The 19,951-nt window shown below is 38.3% G+C and overlaps 2 protein-coding genes across 3 annotated transcripts in view; one reads left to right on the top strand and one right to left on the bottom strand.

Annotated features, from left to right (window-relative positions):
• Nucleotides 1–3,261, top strand: part of LOC146704227 (protein arginine N-methyltransferase 8-B) — a 42,464-nt gene extending 39,203 nt beyond the window's left edge. The window contains exon 10 of the mRNA XM_085461243.1: nucleotides 197–3,261. Within this exon, the coding sequence (XP_085317369.1) occupies nucleotides 197–280 (84 nt within the window). The 3' untranslated portion in view covers nucleotides 281–3,261. The remainder of the gene's footprint in view (nucleotides 1–196) is intronic.
• Nucleotides 3,262–3,431: 170 nt separating this feature from the next.
• Nucleotides 3,432–19,255, bottom strand: cracr2aa (calcium release activated channel regulator 2Aa). 2 transcript variants are annotated; one of them, XM_085461240.1, is made up of 18 exons: nucleotides 19,059–19,255; nucleotides 16,352–16,747; nucleotides 14,790–14,901; nucleotides 14,529–14,709; nucleotides 12,276–12,422; nucleotides 11,937–12,027; nucleotides 11,734–11,829; nucleotides 10,549–10,736; nucleotides 9,991–10,062; nucleotides 8,934–8,979; nucleotides 8,697–8,776; nucleotides 8,239–8,584; nucleotides 7,977–8,109; nucleotides 7,625–7,706; nucleotides 7,258–7,372; nucleotides 7,005–7,106; nucleotides 6,272–6,348; nucleotides 3,432–4,536 (listed from the first exon to the last, which is right to left on the bottom strand). In XM_085461240.1, exons 2-18 carry the CDS (start codon nucleotides 16,559–16,561, stop codon nucleotides 4,449–4,451), a joined length of 2,166 nt encoding a protein of 721 aa, XP_085317366.1. In that variant the 5' UTR covers nucleotides 16,562–16,747; nucleotides 19,059–19,255; the 3' UTR covers nucleotides 3,432–4,448. The 2 variants fall into 2 exon arrangements, with proteins under 2 accessions (XP_085317366.1, XP_085317368.1); XM_085461242.1 differs by lacking the exon at nucleotides 19,059–19,255 and adding an exon at nucleotides 17,914–17,969.
• Between the last annotated feature and the right edge of the window lie 696 nt (nucleotides 19,256–19,951).

Below are 19,951 nucleotides of genomic sequence, written 5' to 3'. Positions count from 1 at the left end.
GGAGAAGCGGCGCCTGCTTTCTCTTCACAAACACTCTGCTTTCGTAATACCATGTTCTGCACTCTGGTCAAAAAGGAGATCTCATCTCTTGTCTTACTTGTTATTTTCTTTCTTTCTGCTGTGTATTTGATCAGTTGTTGTCTGAAGTATCACTGAACACCATCTTTTTTATTTCTGTCTCTCTGCTCACTTGCAGCGTGACTTAGACTTCACCTTTGAGCTGGATTTCAAAGGGCAGCTGTGTGAAGCAGCCATATCACATGACTACAAGATGCGTTAAGTTTCACTGCGGGGACATTGGTGCCCCGCTGAGTGCAACTCCTGAGCACCAGAGGGAGACAAAGACGCTCTCATGACCACAGACAGATGCACAGCGGGACCGAGACTCACAGAGGAAGAAATTAGACCGGGCTAAAGACCCGGTTTAGCTGGCACCACTGACAATATCAATATGGTTGCTACTTGTATGATGAAGACAGGATGTTGACTGTTAAGCAATTCTGAATGTAACTCTGACAAAATGTGTTAAGAAACTGTTCTAGTCTTGATGAATGTTAATTACTGACGTAAGTATATGTGAGATGGAGTGATGTACTTGTGTGTTTTCTTCAGTATTTGTTTTTCCACACTAACCCGGACCTTATGGAGCGATATTTGGCATTTTAAAATACAGTAATGAGTTACTCTAATGTCCACATTCTGTTACAGTAGAGAATACATTTAACTTTTTAAATGTCATGTACTGTAGCAAATGATTACCAGTAAAATGATTTATTTATTGTTGTATCAGTTTAGCAATGCGAGAAAAACTAGAAGCGACTGAACACCACAGCCAGGACAAAGAAACGTGTAATGTGAAAGGTAATGTGTTTGCATAGTCAGTGTAGTAGTGGTTTACAGTGCGTGTAAAATAGAAGGTGTCAAAGTTCACACTGTTAAACTGTTTGGACATCCGGTGTGCTTTGTGTTGTCAGTTCGAGCTGTGATGTTGACCTGCCAAAAACATACTTTTTCCATCCTAAATGCCTTGACCAAGTGCCGAAGTGTACCTAGTTTTGTTCCACACTGCTGAGTTTAGCTTCTTACAGTGGTTTCATACGTAGACATAAGCCACTCTTATTCTGTTGATTTAAGATTAAGCAGTTCTTCAAATCTAGCCTCAAGCCATTTAGTCTATGCCTGAGCATAATTCATGTCAAGGAATCAAAGGAAAGCCTGCGTAACTCATATTGTTAATAATGCAGCTGGATCCTAGACAGACAACAAAGAATTATTACAAAGGGAGTCAATAAAATATTGATGACCTGCTTTAGTTATATCCCAATATCTTGGCTTCAACCAAACTGACGGATACTGAGGTTTCTTCTAGCAAACGTACGGACCACAAGATATGGTTCTTTGGTTTTTATCTCAGGCTCCCCCTGCATTGCACACTTTTGATTCACACTGGATTCAGTGTACTGATGGGGATCTTTTCATTTCCCTGTACTCTTACTACAGTCATTGCCAAGTACCCAGTGAAGAATTTATTCAGTAAAGATCTGCAGATAATTTACATATCTGAAACCTCGCATTAGTGCTCCGGATCGCCTCACGCGTCACAGATCTTGACATTGCCAAATCCAGCCTCCATTCTTAAAACACACAGATGCCCTTACTTAGGGTTGGGCGATATGGCCTAAAATTCATATCGCGATATAATTTGAAGCATGTGCGGTAACGATATATATCACGATATATTCTTTTCTTCTGTATAACGTATTTTCCTCGCTATAAGGCACACTTAAAATCCTTTAATTGTATGAATTCTGGTTGTGCTTACTGACCTCAAACCAATTTGGGCGTGCAGAAATCTGTTAAAAAATGTTTTAGTACAACTTTGGTAAGCTGCACTGCTTGATGGATGTCAGAGCATTACGGCCGTAGTGAGGAGCTTCACGGAGTAATCTGGGTCCAAAACTCCGTCTGCTTCAGGTCCCAAAGTCAAACGAACACTAAGAGTTAAAAACGGTCTAAATTTTTTCATCTTTAATTAAATCATCAGCGTTGCTGCTTTATCGGGTGTAACAATTAAGTTTAACATCCAGGCATCCATGAAAACAGAATTTATTAAATTTAAAGGAGTTAGAAGTTAGCAGGAAGTTAGCTCGCTAGTTTACACCTAAACATTTCATACCATGTTCTGACTGAGAGATTTTTGAAACTAATTCAAACGTACAGCTCTGCTACCACTTCCAACATAAATGAAGACAGAAAACTAAACAGCAGTGGCGTTTGTAGGGTTACTGAAGTTGGACTACCTGGTATATAATGTTGTGCTACGTGATTGCTAGCGACACAGCTATGTTAGCATAACATTAGCACAGTGAAGCTGGAGGATGAACGCCAACTTTTTTTCCACTCGATTAAAAGTTAACGTGAGGGATTCTGGTGGTCAGGGACAAATGCAATCGCATAGCAGGATGCTATACATGGAGCTGCGAGAGAATTCAACATTAATGAATCAATGTTACGGAAGTGGAGGAAGCGCAGTTTTTGGCTTTCCCCATATTTCAAAAGTGCTTCATCTCTTTGCTATGACTGTCGCCCGCCATAATTTGCAGATGATAATGGTTTTAGCCGCTGCTTTCGACCAAAACAGGCGCAGCTTGATGACATCATCAACATGCGCTATCGCGATAGAGTCAAAATCTCTATCGTTGGCCAAATTTATATCGTTTCTATCGTATATCGTTTATATCGCCCACCCCTACCCTTACTACCAAATTCTAAGCAAAATGTACAATGTGTGCATATGTTGGTAGTGAATGAAGATCATCATAATAAACTCATGTAATTACCAACTAAAAGAAAGCACAGCATCAAGCTGCAGCGTTGCCCTCTGAAAGCACACGGTTTGATAATTGCTTTGATCGTGTGCATTTTATACAGGATCATCGTGTGTACAGGATCAAAGCTATTGGCACAAATAAGCAATATCACGAGTCATTTATGCTTACAGTTAATTCAAATTAAAGGTTATTTATCTATAATAATACCTGCATCGAAAGAGCACCTTTAGATTCAGAAAGAAAACATATTCGGACAAACATCCGACTTATTAAACACAAACATGGCGACGGAATAAGTTATAAAAAATCTATTAAATCAGCATGCTGATTGCACATGTATTACTTTTTTATTGTTGAATATATTGTTTCACATATTGTCATGTACTGTAAGTTTGAAAACTCAATAAACTGCAATGTCCAAACATATCCACCAGGTGATGCTGTACAATATATTTTTATTTCATGGTGCCAGAAAGGAAACAAAGTCCTCCCGTGCTTTTCACATAAACTGTACACATAGCTATTATTAAGTTATCGGCATTTCCATTTTTTATATACATATGTATGTCTACATGAGAGTAATGTGCAAGATCCTGGCAGTAGTGATTCACTGTTAGTGAGAGTACTTTTTTTTTTTTTTACCAAAACCACATTGTTACAAATTACATATCAAGTTACAGGAATATCATTTTCATAAATACTTGGCACCAAACATAGTAAAGTGAAAAGTTGAATAAATATTTGTCAACTGTCTGGTCTCTTGGGAACAAGGGTGTGTCTTTCAAAATAAAGCTGAGATGAGTTCTCATGTTAATACACATGTAGCCTAGTAACTTGCAGTACTGCTATAACAACACCTGTAATATAAAATAACATGAACAATAACAGCTGTGGGACAAATACTAAATGACATTTTTTGTTTGTTCATTAAAAAGATATAACTGCAGTTCACCAAGTGAAGCAACCATAATATCCCGAAATGTTATTTAACACCACAGTTAATCTTGGTCCAAAGACTAACCACGAACTTAAAAAGCGATCTAAACCTGAACACCAAAGGCTTTTCAAAAGTAGTGTTAAATGTAATGTTGTTTGACAATGAGTCATATGCTACAGTTATTCACACTATTAAGTCCACCTGAAATGTTTGAAAAAGATGTAAAGGCGAAACATTTAAACACTGAATTCATATATTAAAAGCAAAAACTCCACATTTGAATACTACAAAGCTTTTGGAAGATTATTAAATATTGGAAATTTGTGAGTTACATTCAAATGTGAGTAAGTATCCTTCATTAAAAATGTCCTAGTTTGACTTGAAAAAGAGTGAACTTAGCTTAACATTTGTTCAGTGATATTTACATCTGACCCACGGAGGGAAATCCACATACTAGCTATGACTCGTGTTTTACTTCATCCTCGTGAATAAGTGATTTTTAAACTGTCACTAGTTTGGCAAATCACACATTTATAACAGAGAACTTTTAATGCAAAGAGTAAACAATTTTGTGATGACAATCAGCACGATATGTTCTCGCTTGCACATGTGATCACACTTTTACAACGTGTATCTACGTAAAGGGTAGTGCTTCTGTGTAAGTGTCAACTGTTTATCTGTCAGCAGCAGGATCTCTTCTTCTCTGAGTGGATACTGACGAGATGGACAGTCTTCTCCTTTTCTTGGTCTTCTTGCTCTTTCAGAATTCTACGAGACATAATGAAACAAAAATGTAGCAATTTCTAACAGGAGCCTTGATGTGCATCATGATGCGCTTCGCCCTTTGGAGTTGGATTTGCTATGAAAATGCAAACGTGCATATGCATTAACTCTGCTCTGTCTTCATCAGTGATTAGTTTTTTCTCACTATGGGAAGGGTCCTCTGGTGAAACCATGATGTAAATTCCACTTGCATTCATTTGGGTTTGTTTTGTAAGTGGTTAAGATGTCGTAACAAGTTACTTTATTTGACAGCAAAAATTGCAGACTAGCACGTCAGAGTACCTGTGCTAATAGTGCTGCTATATGCAATGCATGGCAGTGGGTATCTCTGACGCTCTAGTGTTACATTCGTGGTCTGTGGCTGCTGCTGACACTGTGCATGGACTCCCCCCTTGAGGACTGACAGAAACCACTCAGAATACTTGGGTGCTAACTACAGTACACGTTTGGCTCATAATGGTAAGTGCTGACGTTTGAGAGATGGTGTGAAGGAACCTTTTTTTCATTGTTGTGTACGACATGCATTATCTTCCTGTGTAATTTGCCAGATAGTGATAAGGCGCTAGGGATGTTTGAAAAGGTAACCAGTTCAACCAGTCCATGTCCTCGTGATTTTTTATTTTCCCCAGGAGCAGCTGGCTGGTGGTGTATGTGTGCCAAGGACTGAAACCTCCTGTATAACTGTGAGTGCATTCCATCAGACATATGGCTACTCGTGGTCCCTGCTTACAAGTGCTGGTGTTATCACATACTTTTATTAGACTCTACTGCCTGCAGAACAGGGCTCCCTTTGGACAGGCCGAGTGATACTGGAGCTTCAGGGACTGATCATGCCATCGGGCCCTTCGCATGGTGAGATACCTCACTGCGTTTTCAGAGAACGAAAAATATTCTAGTAATCATTTTGTTTTCTTTTGTTTCTTGTGTCCAAGACCAGAACCATAATCCTCACTCACACCATAATGCTGTCTAGATTCACAAACCTACAGTATCCTAATTTTTAGCAGTAATTTCATAAAACAGGTTACTGTTACTCTTTTACTTTCACTTGGGCATTTTACGTGACTGCTTTCTTATTGTTACAAACTTTTGACTTACGTCTTTATACAGTACTTACCACAGTAATTACCAGTTAAAAGTAGTGGTAAATACCAAATGTTTTATGTTTTTGTAATGGTTAATCCAGTAGTATGCTCAAGCTGTGTAACTGAAACTATATTTTTAATGCCAAATTGTAATTACGGTTGTTACTGAATAATTTTAAAATGTGCTGTTTTACAAAAAAGCTGTAGAAAACAGTAAAGCACATTTTTATTTAATGCCAAATTAGTTATTTATTTACCTTCACTGAACGTGTAAAGCGCTATACAAATACAGGCCATTTGCCATTTCATGAGCAGAAAAATAAGTTTTAGTGATTAAACATTAAGCTTGATTAATTATTGACTTCTCATAAGTAAGAAGTCCAGTGTGCCAACTCAAACTTGGCTATAAAAATGTGGATTCATTTTTTTTTTAAATTAAATAACATGTTTCTAATATATTTTTGTTTTCTTGTTTTTATTACAGGTGGTCTAATAAATTTGTTAAGTAGTGTATTGTCACATATAAAGATGTATATTGGTGCAGGAAGAGTCTCACTGATAATCACTCCACAGTTTGCCAAACTGAAGTTTCCTGCAGGGCAAAATGTTGCTGAAATGTCATTATTTTTGCTCACCTGGCTAAATGAACCATGGACTCCACGACATTGTACCCAGAGCAGGCGCTGCACTCATAGAACGTCATCTGGCAGTCCTAAAAGAGCCAAAAGGTGACAGATTAAAAGAATCTTACAAGGAAATCTAAAACTTTTGACTAAAACTAAAACTGCTGGAACACATGAATTTCCCCAATGATCCAATGAAGGACAGTAAAAGAAAGAATGTGTACTTTATTGACCCCCTTGGGGAAATTCCTCTCTGCATTTAACCCATTCACTCAGTGAAGCAGTGGGCAGCCATTGGGCGCCCGGGGAGCAGTGTGTAGGGACGGTACCTTGCTCAGGGGTACCTCAGGGTAGCTGTTCAGTGGATTCGAACCACCGACCTTCCGATCATGGGGAAATAGGATATTTCTATTCTATTCTAAAATGACTTCTGTGCTACCTTGAGAAATGTAGACGATAAATCCTACACTGAAAATTGTAAAAGCACTAAGAAAGAAACATTTCTTATATAGCAATATTAGTTCACAAGACTCTGTCCAGTAACTATAGAAACTACAACACCCGCTAGAGATTAGAAGGATAAAAAAAACCCCCTAAATTATGAATATTAATTATTCATTCATGCTTCTTTTAATTATTTTCTTTTAATTATTCTTCATGTTTCTTTCATTTGTAGTATGACTGACCAGAAACTAACAGTGACTAAAACAGAATCTCATGCTTAGCAGCAACAACAGACACAGACCTTGGCTAATCTTTCGCCGATACTTTTCTGAACTTCTCTTTGAGTCTCCTTGTCTGTTTTGTTTCCCAGGAGCATGACGGGGATGTCCTCACCTGCCCCTTCCTGTGAAGCAAGTTAAGGAAAGAGCACAGGCTAAAACAGCCTTGTTTTTTTGTTTTTTAATGTAATTTGTTTGTTTTTTATAGCAGGTAAGCAAAATAAAGCAAAACACAAAAATGGGATTGTGGTGTTTTTGTGACTGGTACTGCCTTACCTTAACACTAGTGAGCCACTGTCTTACAGCTGTGAAACTCTCCTCAGTAGTGATATCATACATCACAACCACACCATCAGCCTTACGAAAGAACTGCTTGGTGATGCTTCGATACCTGCAGGACAAGCAGGAGGAAGTAGCAAATTTATGGGTACAGCTTACATAATGGAAAAGTACTTTTTCTGCCTCTTTACTCAGGTAAAAACATGCGAAGGTTTTGTCACCGCATAAGAAAAAAAACGTTTTGCTTGATCATTGCTTCTGTTAGTTGAGAACATTTGATCACATTAGAGAAAAAAATAAGAACAGATTAGAAAGTTTAAAGATCTCAGCCAAATCCACACCTGACAGTGTCTGAAAAGCTCACCTCTCCTGTCCTGCTGTATCCCACAGCTGCAGCGCCACCTGGCTGTTATCCACAGCTATTGTTTTTACACTGTAGTCTATACCTGCACATTCAGACAAAACAAATGACATCATAAGCATATAACGCCAAAGGTTATTATACTTTACAGTTTGATCGTGTTTAAGGCTATTTCAGCCCTGGATTGAACGTTCATTGCTGACAGCACTGCACCCCGAGGAGAAAAAAACTGTCATAACCAACTGTTACATTTAGTGCTGTGCAGGCAAACGCATACAAAGCTCGAGGTCAACCACAGAGCTTCGAATGCTTTTCTTAAACCAGCTAATGTCTGTTTACACTATAAAATACGTACCCACAGTGGCGGAGGTGCCGGGGTGGAAGGCGTCATCACAAAATCGTCGGAGGAGGCAGGTCTTTCCAACACTAGAATTTCCTACCAGGATGATCTTGAAGAGGCGTTCAGGTGCTAAAGTGCTAACTTCCTCCTAAAGAAACAGGACGAACAGGAATAAGACCTAAAGAATATGAGAACTCGCTTTTTATTGCCAGTCAGCAAAGGCTCGCATATTGCATGTGTGAGAAAGTTGACGCTACAACAGCGTGACGAAGCTTACATTCATGCTGTTCTCTTTGCCAACAGGCTGGCCTCTCGGAGACGAGGGGGTTTCCATTTTCTCCATGCTTTGTTGGTGCGAGGCTGAAGACATGCGAGCATGAATATCACTCATCACCAAGTCTATATTGTCTTCATTATCTGAGACCTTCTTTCCTTCATTGCATTCTTGAAGTGGGGTTTGGACTTGACAGTCAATCAGGAAGGAGGGGAGGTGGTCCTCCTCAATTGAAATGATTCTCTGGAGATGTCCTTGGCCTCTTGCTTGTGCTGCACAAAACGGCTGGCATGACCCATTGACTAAGCGGTGCCTCATAGAGCTGGAGGTTAGTTCCTCCTCATCCTCACTGCAGATAGAAAGTAACATTGCACATACAATAAACATTAATACATAAAATAAATAGCCAAGGGTGTATAAGCTTTGGCTTGCCTTCCATTCAAGGTAATGACATTTGTTACCTTTTGAAGACATCTGTATTTATGCGTTTCCCGACACCAATTAAAGGCTTCAAACCCGATGTTTTAGAATTCTTTGGTTTCTGCAGAGTCACAGTGTTTATTTGCAATATGGCACGAGAGTCTGATATTTTTATATATATACTGTATTTGCAATCTTTTTAAAAAGGGCAAAAATAAAATGAACTGAGAGGATAAATTTAAATAATCAAGGGAATGAAATTCACACACGAAACACACCTGATAGCAAATGTCCCTTTCATCTCGTAAATGTTTGTTCATCTCCCTGAAAAGAAAGAAGGGATAAAAAATAAAGACTGAGAACTTCAGTCAAAGTGGTTCAAACATTCAAATATATACAAGGCGCAATTTCTTTGTTCTTCAAATTAAATCTTTTTGAAAAACCTTCTTTATACTTAAATCATCAGCAGAAACTTTTCTCTGTTAGATTCAGTTCAGACACTTCAGCCCATGTGTCGTTGTTGTTGCGACTGCTGGCGAACGGACAGATTAAGATCAGATTAAATTCACCGGTCATGATTATGCCACATCTTCGCCCTGATGATTAGGATTCTTGTAATGCTCGATACAGAAATGTTGTCTAATACGTTTTAAAGGAGCTGGCTGAATGTGAGCATGCAGAATGCTCCTGCATACTTTCCAGTGATCCAGATAATGGGATATAACAGTGTGCCATTTCATATGGAAGCCCACTGTCTGTGCAGGATAACGATCATGCTGGACGTAAAAATGCAATACAAAAAAAGGGGTTGTCCCATGTTGAGTTATTTTCTTGATGCATTATTCATTCATTCATTTCAAATTGTTGGTGCTGCAGACAGAGGTGTGAAACCGTCCAAACACGCGGTCTGGAGCTGATACAGAAAAAAGCCTTTGGATAATCGGATAGGAATCGCTGTCATTTACTGTAAAGCAACATTTCTTTCAAAAGCAGCCTTAAAGGATCAAAAACTCATCTTCTGAAAAGGCTTTGAGGCTGAGAAACTAATCAGTTTTTCTTTGTTATGGGACTGGTACACTTGTAAAAGATGAATTACCAACTGAGATGTTTGCTCCTCAGTGCTGTTCTGATTTAGTTAAACAACAAATCTCACATGAAAACAGAAAGAAATTACTTTTTTGGATGACTTGTTTCGGTTGCGAAAATTGGCTTTGGAGCTCATCAGTGGGAAAGAAATAGAGACAAAACACCCAAAACTCATGTCATGTTTCTGTACACTCCAATTCTTTCTAAAGCAGACATGTACAGCTGTACCTTCTTTATTCTGATCCATACCTTAGCAGGTCCAGTTGTTTAAGGAGACTTTCTCGCTCTCTCTGCAGGCCTTCAGTTATTCTGTATATTTCTCTATTTTAAACAGCAAGACATCAGTGATTATTAATACTCTGTCATTGCATTATACTGTATTTTGCATTTACACTTCTCACATATGACTTGAACAAGTTTATAGTGTTTCGAGACAGTTTTTACAGCATTAGTAATAAAAAAAACAAAAAAAAAACACAACTGACAGACTGTGGGTTCATACAAAATTCAATATATAAGAATAAATGCCAATGAAATCAGAAATACTTACAATATGAGTAAGAGTATGAGTTCTACGAGTCCATATACGTTTGTAAATATTTTTAGATGTTTAATAGCTTATTAACCGTCGGGTTTGCATGACGGCAGTAAAAAGTATGGTGGACATTACTTTGTTTTTACAAATTATATTTATGTCTTCAGTATCAAAGTTTTGCATCCTAATCAATCAGCAACAGATAAGAAATTGAGAGAGCAAGAGCTCGAGGTACCAAAACATCAGATAAACTGAGATCAGTCATCGCTTACATCTCTTTTTCTTCATGTAGTCGTGTGGACTGCTCTTGCAGTAAACTCAGCTGCTCCTGTGCCAACATCAGCTCCTGGGAGGTGTTTTCCAGCTCCTGTGCCAACTCATCATTTGTCTGCTTTAACTTCACATTCTCCACCTTGGTCACATGCTGCTCACTGTGTAGTTCCTGGCACTGACTCTCCAACTGGAGGTAGGTGGGTAGCGAAAAAAGAAAAAAGGAAAAGAAGACACCTCTGATAAGATAGATAAATATAACTGGTTACACTGTCTCCTTAAATACGACAGCATTTCATGAATACTCATTATAAATGCCTGATGTAACTTTAACTTCTATTAATATGAGGACAGCATGAAGCTAGGATACAGTAACATCAGATATGTTACTGCATTAAGATCAGATTAAATTAGCCAGTCATGATTATACAGCCTCTTAACCCTGCTGTTTAGGATTCTTGTCCTTGTTAGTAATGTGACGTTGTCTAATACGCTGAATGTGAGCGTGCAGGATGCTCTTGTATACTTTAGGCATTTTTCCAGTTATGATTCAAGTAACAGGATAAAACAGTGTGCGGTTTCAACTAGAGGCTCAAAGTCTGTGGAGAATAACAATCCCACAGGTGTCAAAATGCCACAAAGATGCACAAAGAAAAAAATAAAATTGGGTTTTCCGCGTTGTAACTTTTGGACACTGTGTTGGTTATTTTCCTACTGCATTATTCATGCCTTCGTTTTAAAATGTTGGTGCTGCTGACAGAGCCATGTGAAACTGTCCAAACACTTGTGGTCTGGAGTGCATTCGGTGCATAAACCAGTAAAAGAGAATAATCAGCATTATCAGACTGGATGCTGCTTAAGCTGTAGCAGCCATTATGATGTGTGGTTGATTGTTCTGCATAAACAGCAAACCAGCATGACCAGAACTAATTTTCAGCTTGGTAATTAATCATAAAAGCATAAAGGTGTGATATAACCTGCTACTATCTGTCTAGCATTTATGGTGAAGAGTGAATTACTTTATGACTGCATTCTGTTATCTGTCGTGTCTCACATGTTTTAACAACTGAATTTACCTCACTTGGGTTAAAGAGTTTCATCTGTAATTTATTTTCTCTCTATTAGATTTCATCTAAATACTCCAGCGTGGGACAGTGGTGGAAATCATTCTGCTAAATTCAGCTCACTCTTTTCTGTTTCTGGAAGAGTTGTTCCAGCTCCTTCTCCTTACGGGACAGCTGCAGCTCCAGGTCCTGACTGCGAGACAGAAACCGCTCATAGTCCTTCAGTGGACAAAGAACAAAGTTGAAAAGTCAGATTAAAATGCAAAACATCTGACAGAGCAAAGGTAAGTCGACTCTAACAGAAAACACCAGTGATTGCTTTGTACCTGCAGCACAATTCTCTCCTTTTCACTTTTTATTTGCTGCTCCATCTCCTCGTATAGTCGCTGGATCTCATTATCATGTGTTGCTGCTTTCCTGATTTAGATATAACAGTTAGATATAATATTGTGAAATGTATATAAATAACCCTGTTGACATAACAGATCTATAAAATTGATCACTAAAATAATAATGCACTAGAGAGAAAAAGCTTCTGTAAATGATTTACACAGTGATTAAGGAGCTTTGTCGCAGCACTGTCAGTCATTCAAATCTGAAAAACCTCCAATAATATTTCAACCTTTCATGACGACTGCATCAAATATACATGAATGTTTTCTGACCTTTTGAGAGCACTCTCCATCTCCCTCTTCTCCTGGTTGGCCTCTCGGATCTGGGATGTCACTCTACCTAGGAAGTCCTCGAAATTGGATAAAAGGTGTGGTTCATCCCGGCGCAGCTGGGCCCAAAGACTGCACACTTCAGCAGGACTGATGGGACAAAATTAAGCAGATAATTGCAGCGGCTAAGCCAATTCATTTACTGATATCAGATGTCTTTGTCACAAGGATTCATGAGGAAATAAGTACCGTTATTTGGAAGAAAAATAGAAGTAATGCGGTGGGGAATGTTAGAGATTTTACCACAGCAACAGCACATGACAATAACAATGAAGAAAAGCAGCTCCTCCGTAATCACATAATTTTTAAAAGGATATTTTATGTTTAACCTTGAGAAATCGATAATTATTATTGCACTGTAAGAATCTAACTATAACGCTCTTCATGCTGGTTTAAATGTTTTTTATGTGCTTCAATGTCTACAACCAATGCATTAAGAAAACAGAAATAGCATTAAGTCTGAAAATCAGAGTCAGAGGTTGTTTTTACACTGTCACCTCGTCCATATAATAAACTCTACAAACATGAAAATTTAGTATTTTCTAGTCGAGAAGTTGCAGCTATTCACAGTGAAGGAATTCTTACGATACAACTTTTGATTTTTGCTTGGAAAGCATTTGCTTCAGAGCTTAAATTCTGTTTGGCGAGCTCTCTGTGTCTGACCCTGAGGTACACAGAAGTGTATGTCACCCCCAACCACCGCCACTGGCAGGAGTCGCTATAGTAACCTCTCCTCACAGATTTTTACTAATCAGCTTCTGAGCAGGTCCTTTGCTTCTGATTTGGTCTTCATCCAACCTGGTACGGCCTATTGTCTTCTGACAACTGACCCTGTAGTACCATATGCACACTCAGAAATGTTCCCGTTCGCCTCTGTTCCCTGGCAACGACTACATGCCACATTTATACTGTTAGTTCATCTCTATTTCCCTCATTTAGTTTATCTTGCTATAAAATTTGCTGTATTTTATTTTAGATCGCCTAACTCTATTTTCAGTTTATTTTATCTGGGTGCTAAAAAACAAACAAACAATGACTTTAAGGTGGGTATCATGTAGTTGGTGCAAAATTATAGCATTTGATTTGAAATGGGACACTAATACTGAAAGTCACAAGCTGCTGTGTGAAGGTTCTCCATCCTGAAAGTCTTTCACACCTTCAGACCCTGAAATTGCTAAATATTGGTCAAAGACCAAACAGCTTTAGGTCAATGCAGGTGGAGCCCCCAATGCCCTCCTAAGCGGCTGTAATCAGAATCACTTTATTCATCCCAGTGATATTATGTGGTCACAGTTTCTCCAACACAGTAATAATAGCAACTAACTAAACTAAATTAAATAATACAATTTATTATATATTGCAAATATAATTATAAAATATGGAAAATATAACAACAGCTCTAATAAATACAAAAAGCTGTAATTATAAATATCCCAGTACATTACACAAAATGAAAAATATATTAAATAAAAGCAACAAGTGTTGATTTCTGGAACATCTATAACCTGTTACATTCTGTTCCTACTATGGAACAGAACAACAACAGCTTATCAACATGCCTTTAAGTTATTAGACTAAGAAAGTCAGAAACATTTTGAAATATTTATTCTCCAGGTCTTCCCAAAATCAATATCAGTTAGTGCTGCACAAATTCATCTGAACTAAAATGTCATTGTTCACCTCTAACCAGGTAGGTGGAAGCCAACAGGATGTGTAAGTCTGGCATCCACCTCCACTACTGTTTGCTTTTATTGAGTTAGAGTTGCTTGTTAAAGGTTAGTCTAGTCATGCATTTCGTAAGAGTCTGTCACTACATAGTTTTCATGCTAACAAAGAAAACTCTAAACAGACCTCAACAGCAGTTACAAAGAAGCAGTCATGAAAGAGGAAAAAACATGAAAGCTTACATTAATGAGGTTTGTGAAGGCAGTTTTAAGTATAAAGATTTTGAGAAAGTCAAGCTTCTTTGAAAATCTTAAGGCGTAACACTAAATTACTATGTTTTTAATGTAATCATATAAAAATGACTTGAAATTTTAAGCAGACATACTCTACCAAGAGGCAAGAGGTTTGCTTATAAGAGGAAACAAAGTTTTTCTCATGCTGATTAAAGTGTCAGGCTTTAAATAGGTTTTCATTTCAAATTTAATGTACAAAATGCACAAAGGTGTGCAAAGACACTCATACAGTACTCACTCTTCAAAGACATTGTTGGCTCCAAGGCTCTCCATAAGCATGCAAAAGTGTTTTTCCTCCTCATCCTCTTCTGCTTTTGCCAGGCCCTCTTCTCTGTGTGTCTGGTACAGGACCTCTGGCAAGCTGTTCTTCACCCCCATGACTTCCTCTTCAGCAATGGTATTACCAAACAAAAAGGAACCTAAAAAAAGATCAAGAGCTTAGATGATTAATAAGAAGTGTGATGCTCCTATTTGAACATGAAACGGAGAGAAAACGTACTAAAGCCAGAGGAGAACTCTTCCAGGGTGAGGTATCCGTTGTTATCAGAATCAAGGGTATCAAATACATTCTCCAACTCCTCCGCACTTAGAGGAAGCTCACTGTTCAGCCTCTGTTAATCAAGACAGAAAATACAGCAGATATTCAAGGACATTATTAGTACTGAAACTTAACAGTAGAGTTTTATAAGGAGAGTCGTGCGCAGTGGAAATTGTGAGCTAAGGAACAGTCAGGTTATTTTCCTTTTATTCCTGGTGATTCTAAATTGAACCAAATAAGCTCTAGAGCTTCTTTAACGGATATATATCTTGTTTAGCAAAACACTGTTTCACACTCATGCAGTGAAACAATCTTTCTCGTGTAGATACAGCCTTCAGTTTGTGACCATTGGCATCTCCACTGGAAATGATGGCGATGCAAGACTATCAATCTCTCATAATCTTTCAGAATTTAAGGCTTTAAAAGGTTAATCCAAAGGAACGTGGGAAAGAGAGATTCTCCTAAAGAACTGCACATGACAGCAACTTCTTTTCTTTAACAAAAGCCAACACAGCCACACCTCTGCAAGCAATTTGAGTTTATGTGATGTTTACACTGTTGCAAATGTTGACTGATGCGCACCCTTAAAATCTAGGGCAGGGACACAGAAATGATACCATCTTTCTACAACTATCAGCTGTTCCTCTGAAGTGTTATCTGAAGAACATATCCCTTATGTTGGCAAACAGTTCAACTGTAAAGCCATCCCTTTCCTGATCGTGGTTGGAAATGGATTTTAAGCTGTGAAGCCAAGTGAAAATGACTCAGCCACTGAAATTACAATGTCAACAGTGAAAATAAACTTAAGCAGCGCTGTTTATTTAGCTGTTATATCGTCACAGTCGTTGTCAGCTGAAAGCAAAGTGTGAAAACAAACCCTGTAACACGACAAGTATTGCCTTTAAGTAGAGAGCAGTCAGTGCAGATGTTCATATAAATAATTTTGAGGACTGGACTCTCGTCATCATTACTAGTTAAATTAGAAACCATTATCATAAACCGCAGATCAAAGCTTATCTTCTACGTGTTTGTCCTCCTCAGAGCAAGAGCCTAGAAGTGCTTCATCAAAGTGTAAGCCGTGGCCTGGATGAATATCTGAGGGGCAAATGAATCTGCACAATAATGTGAGTGGAGGAGCTGCATGACAAAGCTTCCGCGTGGCTCTCTGTCTCTGAGTGTCTATTATGTCGCTTTGAAAAGGGTGTGCATGTCGTATCCGTGTCCTGTTCAGCATCATTAATGAGTGTGCGGACACATCCCTGCATATTATTCTGGATAAATGATGACCTGTTATCTTTAAACACAATAAAAATGTGATGTGTAAACTGTGGTTTTAGAATAATGATTGAAACAGTGCAAAAACGTAACTGATTAGGAATGATTAAAGTTGGTAGTAATGATGTTTTCTAATTCTTCTGCTGGCTACTATGAAATAAATTATTTTTAGTAATGTTAAAACAGATTATAACACTAGTTTAAAGATAGCAGAACTTTATCAGTCGTCCTTAAACCAGAAGCCTCACCTGCATGTCCCGTCGGGTGATGAAACCCTTGTTCTCGATGTCGCACATCTGGAAGAACTCGTGGGTTTTCTCCAGAATAGTGTTCTGTCCAACGTTCCCGTTCCCACTCGTACTTGCCTCATCATTGCTTTCTTGGCTTTGCCAGGCGGTATGGGCCAATATGGAGTTCATGGCACTGGTGTTGGCAAATGGAGCAGTAAAAGCTGCCATGGTAACTATGAGTTTGTTGATAGAAGACCGTTTTCCACGTCCTTCATATGAGCCAGGTACAGACTGAGGCGTGCAGGAAAAAGATCCCAAACGAGTGGAGCTTTAGTCTGCTGAACATCTGAGGCTTTCACCAATGTCACCGACTGTCATCTCTTAGCAACCACCTCTTTAATTACCAGCTCAAACCTATGAGAGAGACAAAAAGAGTGTTCAGTTATGACTGCTTTCCCATTAAATATATCTTTTTTTGTTGTTCTATATGCAAAAGTACATAAAATTGTATAGAAATTAGAGATTTGCATGAAGTGCAAACATGAAAACATGAAGTCTATAAAAGGGAGTTTTGTTTGATACATCTAATTAAACTAATATTAATTGGTTACAATCGTATAACAGACAAGAATCACTCATTTAAAATGTGTAGTTCCTTTCTCTCTTTCTGCTACAAATCCTGATTCTGTTTTTGACTTACATAGTACTAGCTGCACACCTAAAACTACTGCTGCTCTTCTCTTTACATTCAGGGATGACGGCTGCTGCTGAAAGTAATGTCATCTGACAAGTAAACCCAAAACTGCAGCTGAAACTTGTGGTATGACGAGGGTGGTCTTTACCAGGAAATATTGACTGATTACTCTATTACTGGTGGGTTTTATGCAGACAACAGTTCTGTGTGCATTGGTTTGGAAGACTGCCTTCAACTTGTGCACCGTGACTTTGCTCAATCGATTTATAAACGGCAGCTTCTGAAGCTGTGTGTGATGACCTACGCAAATGCAGACATGTGGAACAGACAGAGGAAAAATCTGACATGCATGTAGGCAGGTAAAAGAACAGATGAGAAAGCAGGTTCAGACACACACTGGCAAACCCACATGGAAGGACAAGTCAAATGATTCATATTTGCTTTGCTCATAAAGTTGACTTAAAAATGTCTGTATTATATTTAATCTAAACTGGTTTGGCAAACCTTGACGATAAAGTAAACATTTTACCACAGATTTAACTTTTTACATTTATCTATTACAGCATTTGGTGTTCAGCCATCTCAATGGTTGCATAAACTGGTAAGCATTGTTTAATATGCAACAATTGTGTAACATTTAGCATGTCAAGCCTCATGAGGTCTATGCAAAAAGACAATGATTAAGAATTTCAGAGGAAACAAGAAAGGGAACTAAGGTGAATTGCTCTTTTTTCCTCAGGCTCATAATATCAACAATAATATTGTCTATAATCGTTCCAGCCTTTAACCACATAAGCACACAAGGTTAATGCCTCCTGTGTTAAAACTTGGAAATGTTGTCAATACTTTTAGAGAAAACAAATAAATACTTTTTTAAAAAACCTACCTATGTAATGCCTGGATCCTTGTTTTCACTGCCAGAAAACTGTCCTTTTCCTAAGATCCAGTGTTTAAACACATAAAAGGTACCTGCTTTGCATAGCTGCCTTATCTGTCTCTGGGGTTGGCATGTAACAGCTGTTAGAGCTACCGCAGTTAGCAACATTTAAGCAAACATTGTGGTCAGGGCTAGACTGAGACAATTTAAGTTGTTGGTCTCCAACTAAACACAACAGCCATAACCTTTATTTTCCATTCTTTCAACTAGCCTGTCACAGATCAATAACTGGCAAAACCGAGGTGCCATTTCTCAGACCTGTTCATGACAACTACAATTAAATATAAAGTCTAATAATAATCCTCTTGAGAAATTTTTTAACAAGTTGACTAAAAAAAAAAGTGGACTTTTTTGCAACACATCTTCAGAATATTTCACAACATGTAAACTGTCCTCTGCTTTCTTCCTCTTATAAAAATTGGTTAAGTGTCACACTTATTTTGAACCTGTATTTACAGAAAATACATTTTAATGCACAGCTTAAAACAAATGACTGGGACTGTTTTTATTTAAGTTCAGCGGGTCATAACCTCCTGTCTTCTGCCAAGTCGTTCAATGTTTTTATATCGCTGCATGTGTCGGCAGAATATTTCACGTATTACAGGCTGCCAAACAAACATATTCACTCAACTTCCTAAAAAGTCAACAGCATCTAAATATAACAACCGTCGATTTTCCGCCACAGGGTGGAGTATGTCCAACTTCAATTTGTTAAATAAATACCAGTTACACCTGTCAAGCAGTCAAATTAATCGTCACATGCACATTGTACATATAGCGAAAAGAAAGCGGGGACGACGCTTGTGGTAAACGAGACAAAGCTAAGAGAAAAGAATAGCTCAGGTTTCAGTTCACGTGTGGCTTGACAAGTTAAAACGTAATGTTTACTTCATTTCCGATGTTGTAAAACTTCCTGCGGCAACTGAAATCTTCTCAATATAAAAATACTGCAATAACAACAGTGCAAACAAACGTACTGCATGAACATATTAAAAAGTCTTCCCGAAAACATACAGTTGTAACGTTTGGCTAGCAGCAACGACAATGTGCATCCTGTTACTAAGTATTTAGCGGGGAATGGGTAAAGTACGTACCCGTGACTAAAAAGTAGAATTCAAGTAGAAGAAAATAAATATCTTGCGCTGTATCGGCCTCATCCGCTTCATATGAAGTTCACTGTTTACTATAAACTCCCTTGTGTGGTTGGGTGTGTGTGTGTGTAAAGGAACTTGAGTGAGCAGCACTGACGGGGCAAACTCGGAGGGAGGGACTTCAGCCAAGTCATCGCTGGTAACCGTAGCAACGGTAACAAGGAAGTCCACACGCGGTAAGCGGCCACTCAGGAGCCACCGTCATCCGCGAGGAAACTTATACATCTTGTAAGATGTGTTATCTTTCTTGGTAGTAGTAGCAGTATTTCCTCATACTACACTAACTTTGTAAAGTATGAGGAAATAACCCAAATTCGTAAGAGAATGTGCCCTGCAGTCGCTGCTTGTTTTAAGACACAAAAGAGAGGTCGTGTCGTTGTTTTACAGGTTGTGTTACAGGTTTTACGTGTAATGAATCCTTATGTCTACACAAGATCCATCGTATTGTGTGAGTGATATTCACATTTTTGTTTATGGTAGACACTGATGAAGCACTTTATTTGGAAAATTATCAAGGACAAAATTATAAACTAAACAAAATCATGATTCTATTTATATTGGGCGAGTTTAACTAGACTAGGCTAGGGACACTATATTGGCCAATTTATGTAAAAAAAAAAAAAATAGGCCTGTTTGTACTCTGAAATTCAAGGTCTTGAGCCTCAACATATTTTTCACTGAAAATCACCTGAATGAAGCTAACCAGATAGCCGTGCCAACTCCAGAGTGACAGTCTGGCCTCTCTCTGTTTCAGAGCCCAAGCTGTACATTGAGGTTAACCTTACCTATATATACTGTCAACCTCAAGCACTAGCTCAGGGTTAACTGAGCTACAG

This window comes from Copadichromis virginalis, linkage group LG7 (genome assembly GCF_057382275.1).
Source record: "Copadichromis virginalis isolate Kocher_CV1m ecotype Utaka linkage group LG7, C_Virginalis_male_GT1.1, whole genome shotgun sequence".
NCBI lineage: Eukaryota > Metazoa > Chordata > Actinopteri > Cichliformes > Cichlidae > Copadichromis > Copadichromis virginalis.
Note: the sequence above shows the minus strand (reverse complement) of the source record. Positions and strands in the feature narration are given on the sequence as shown.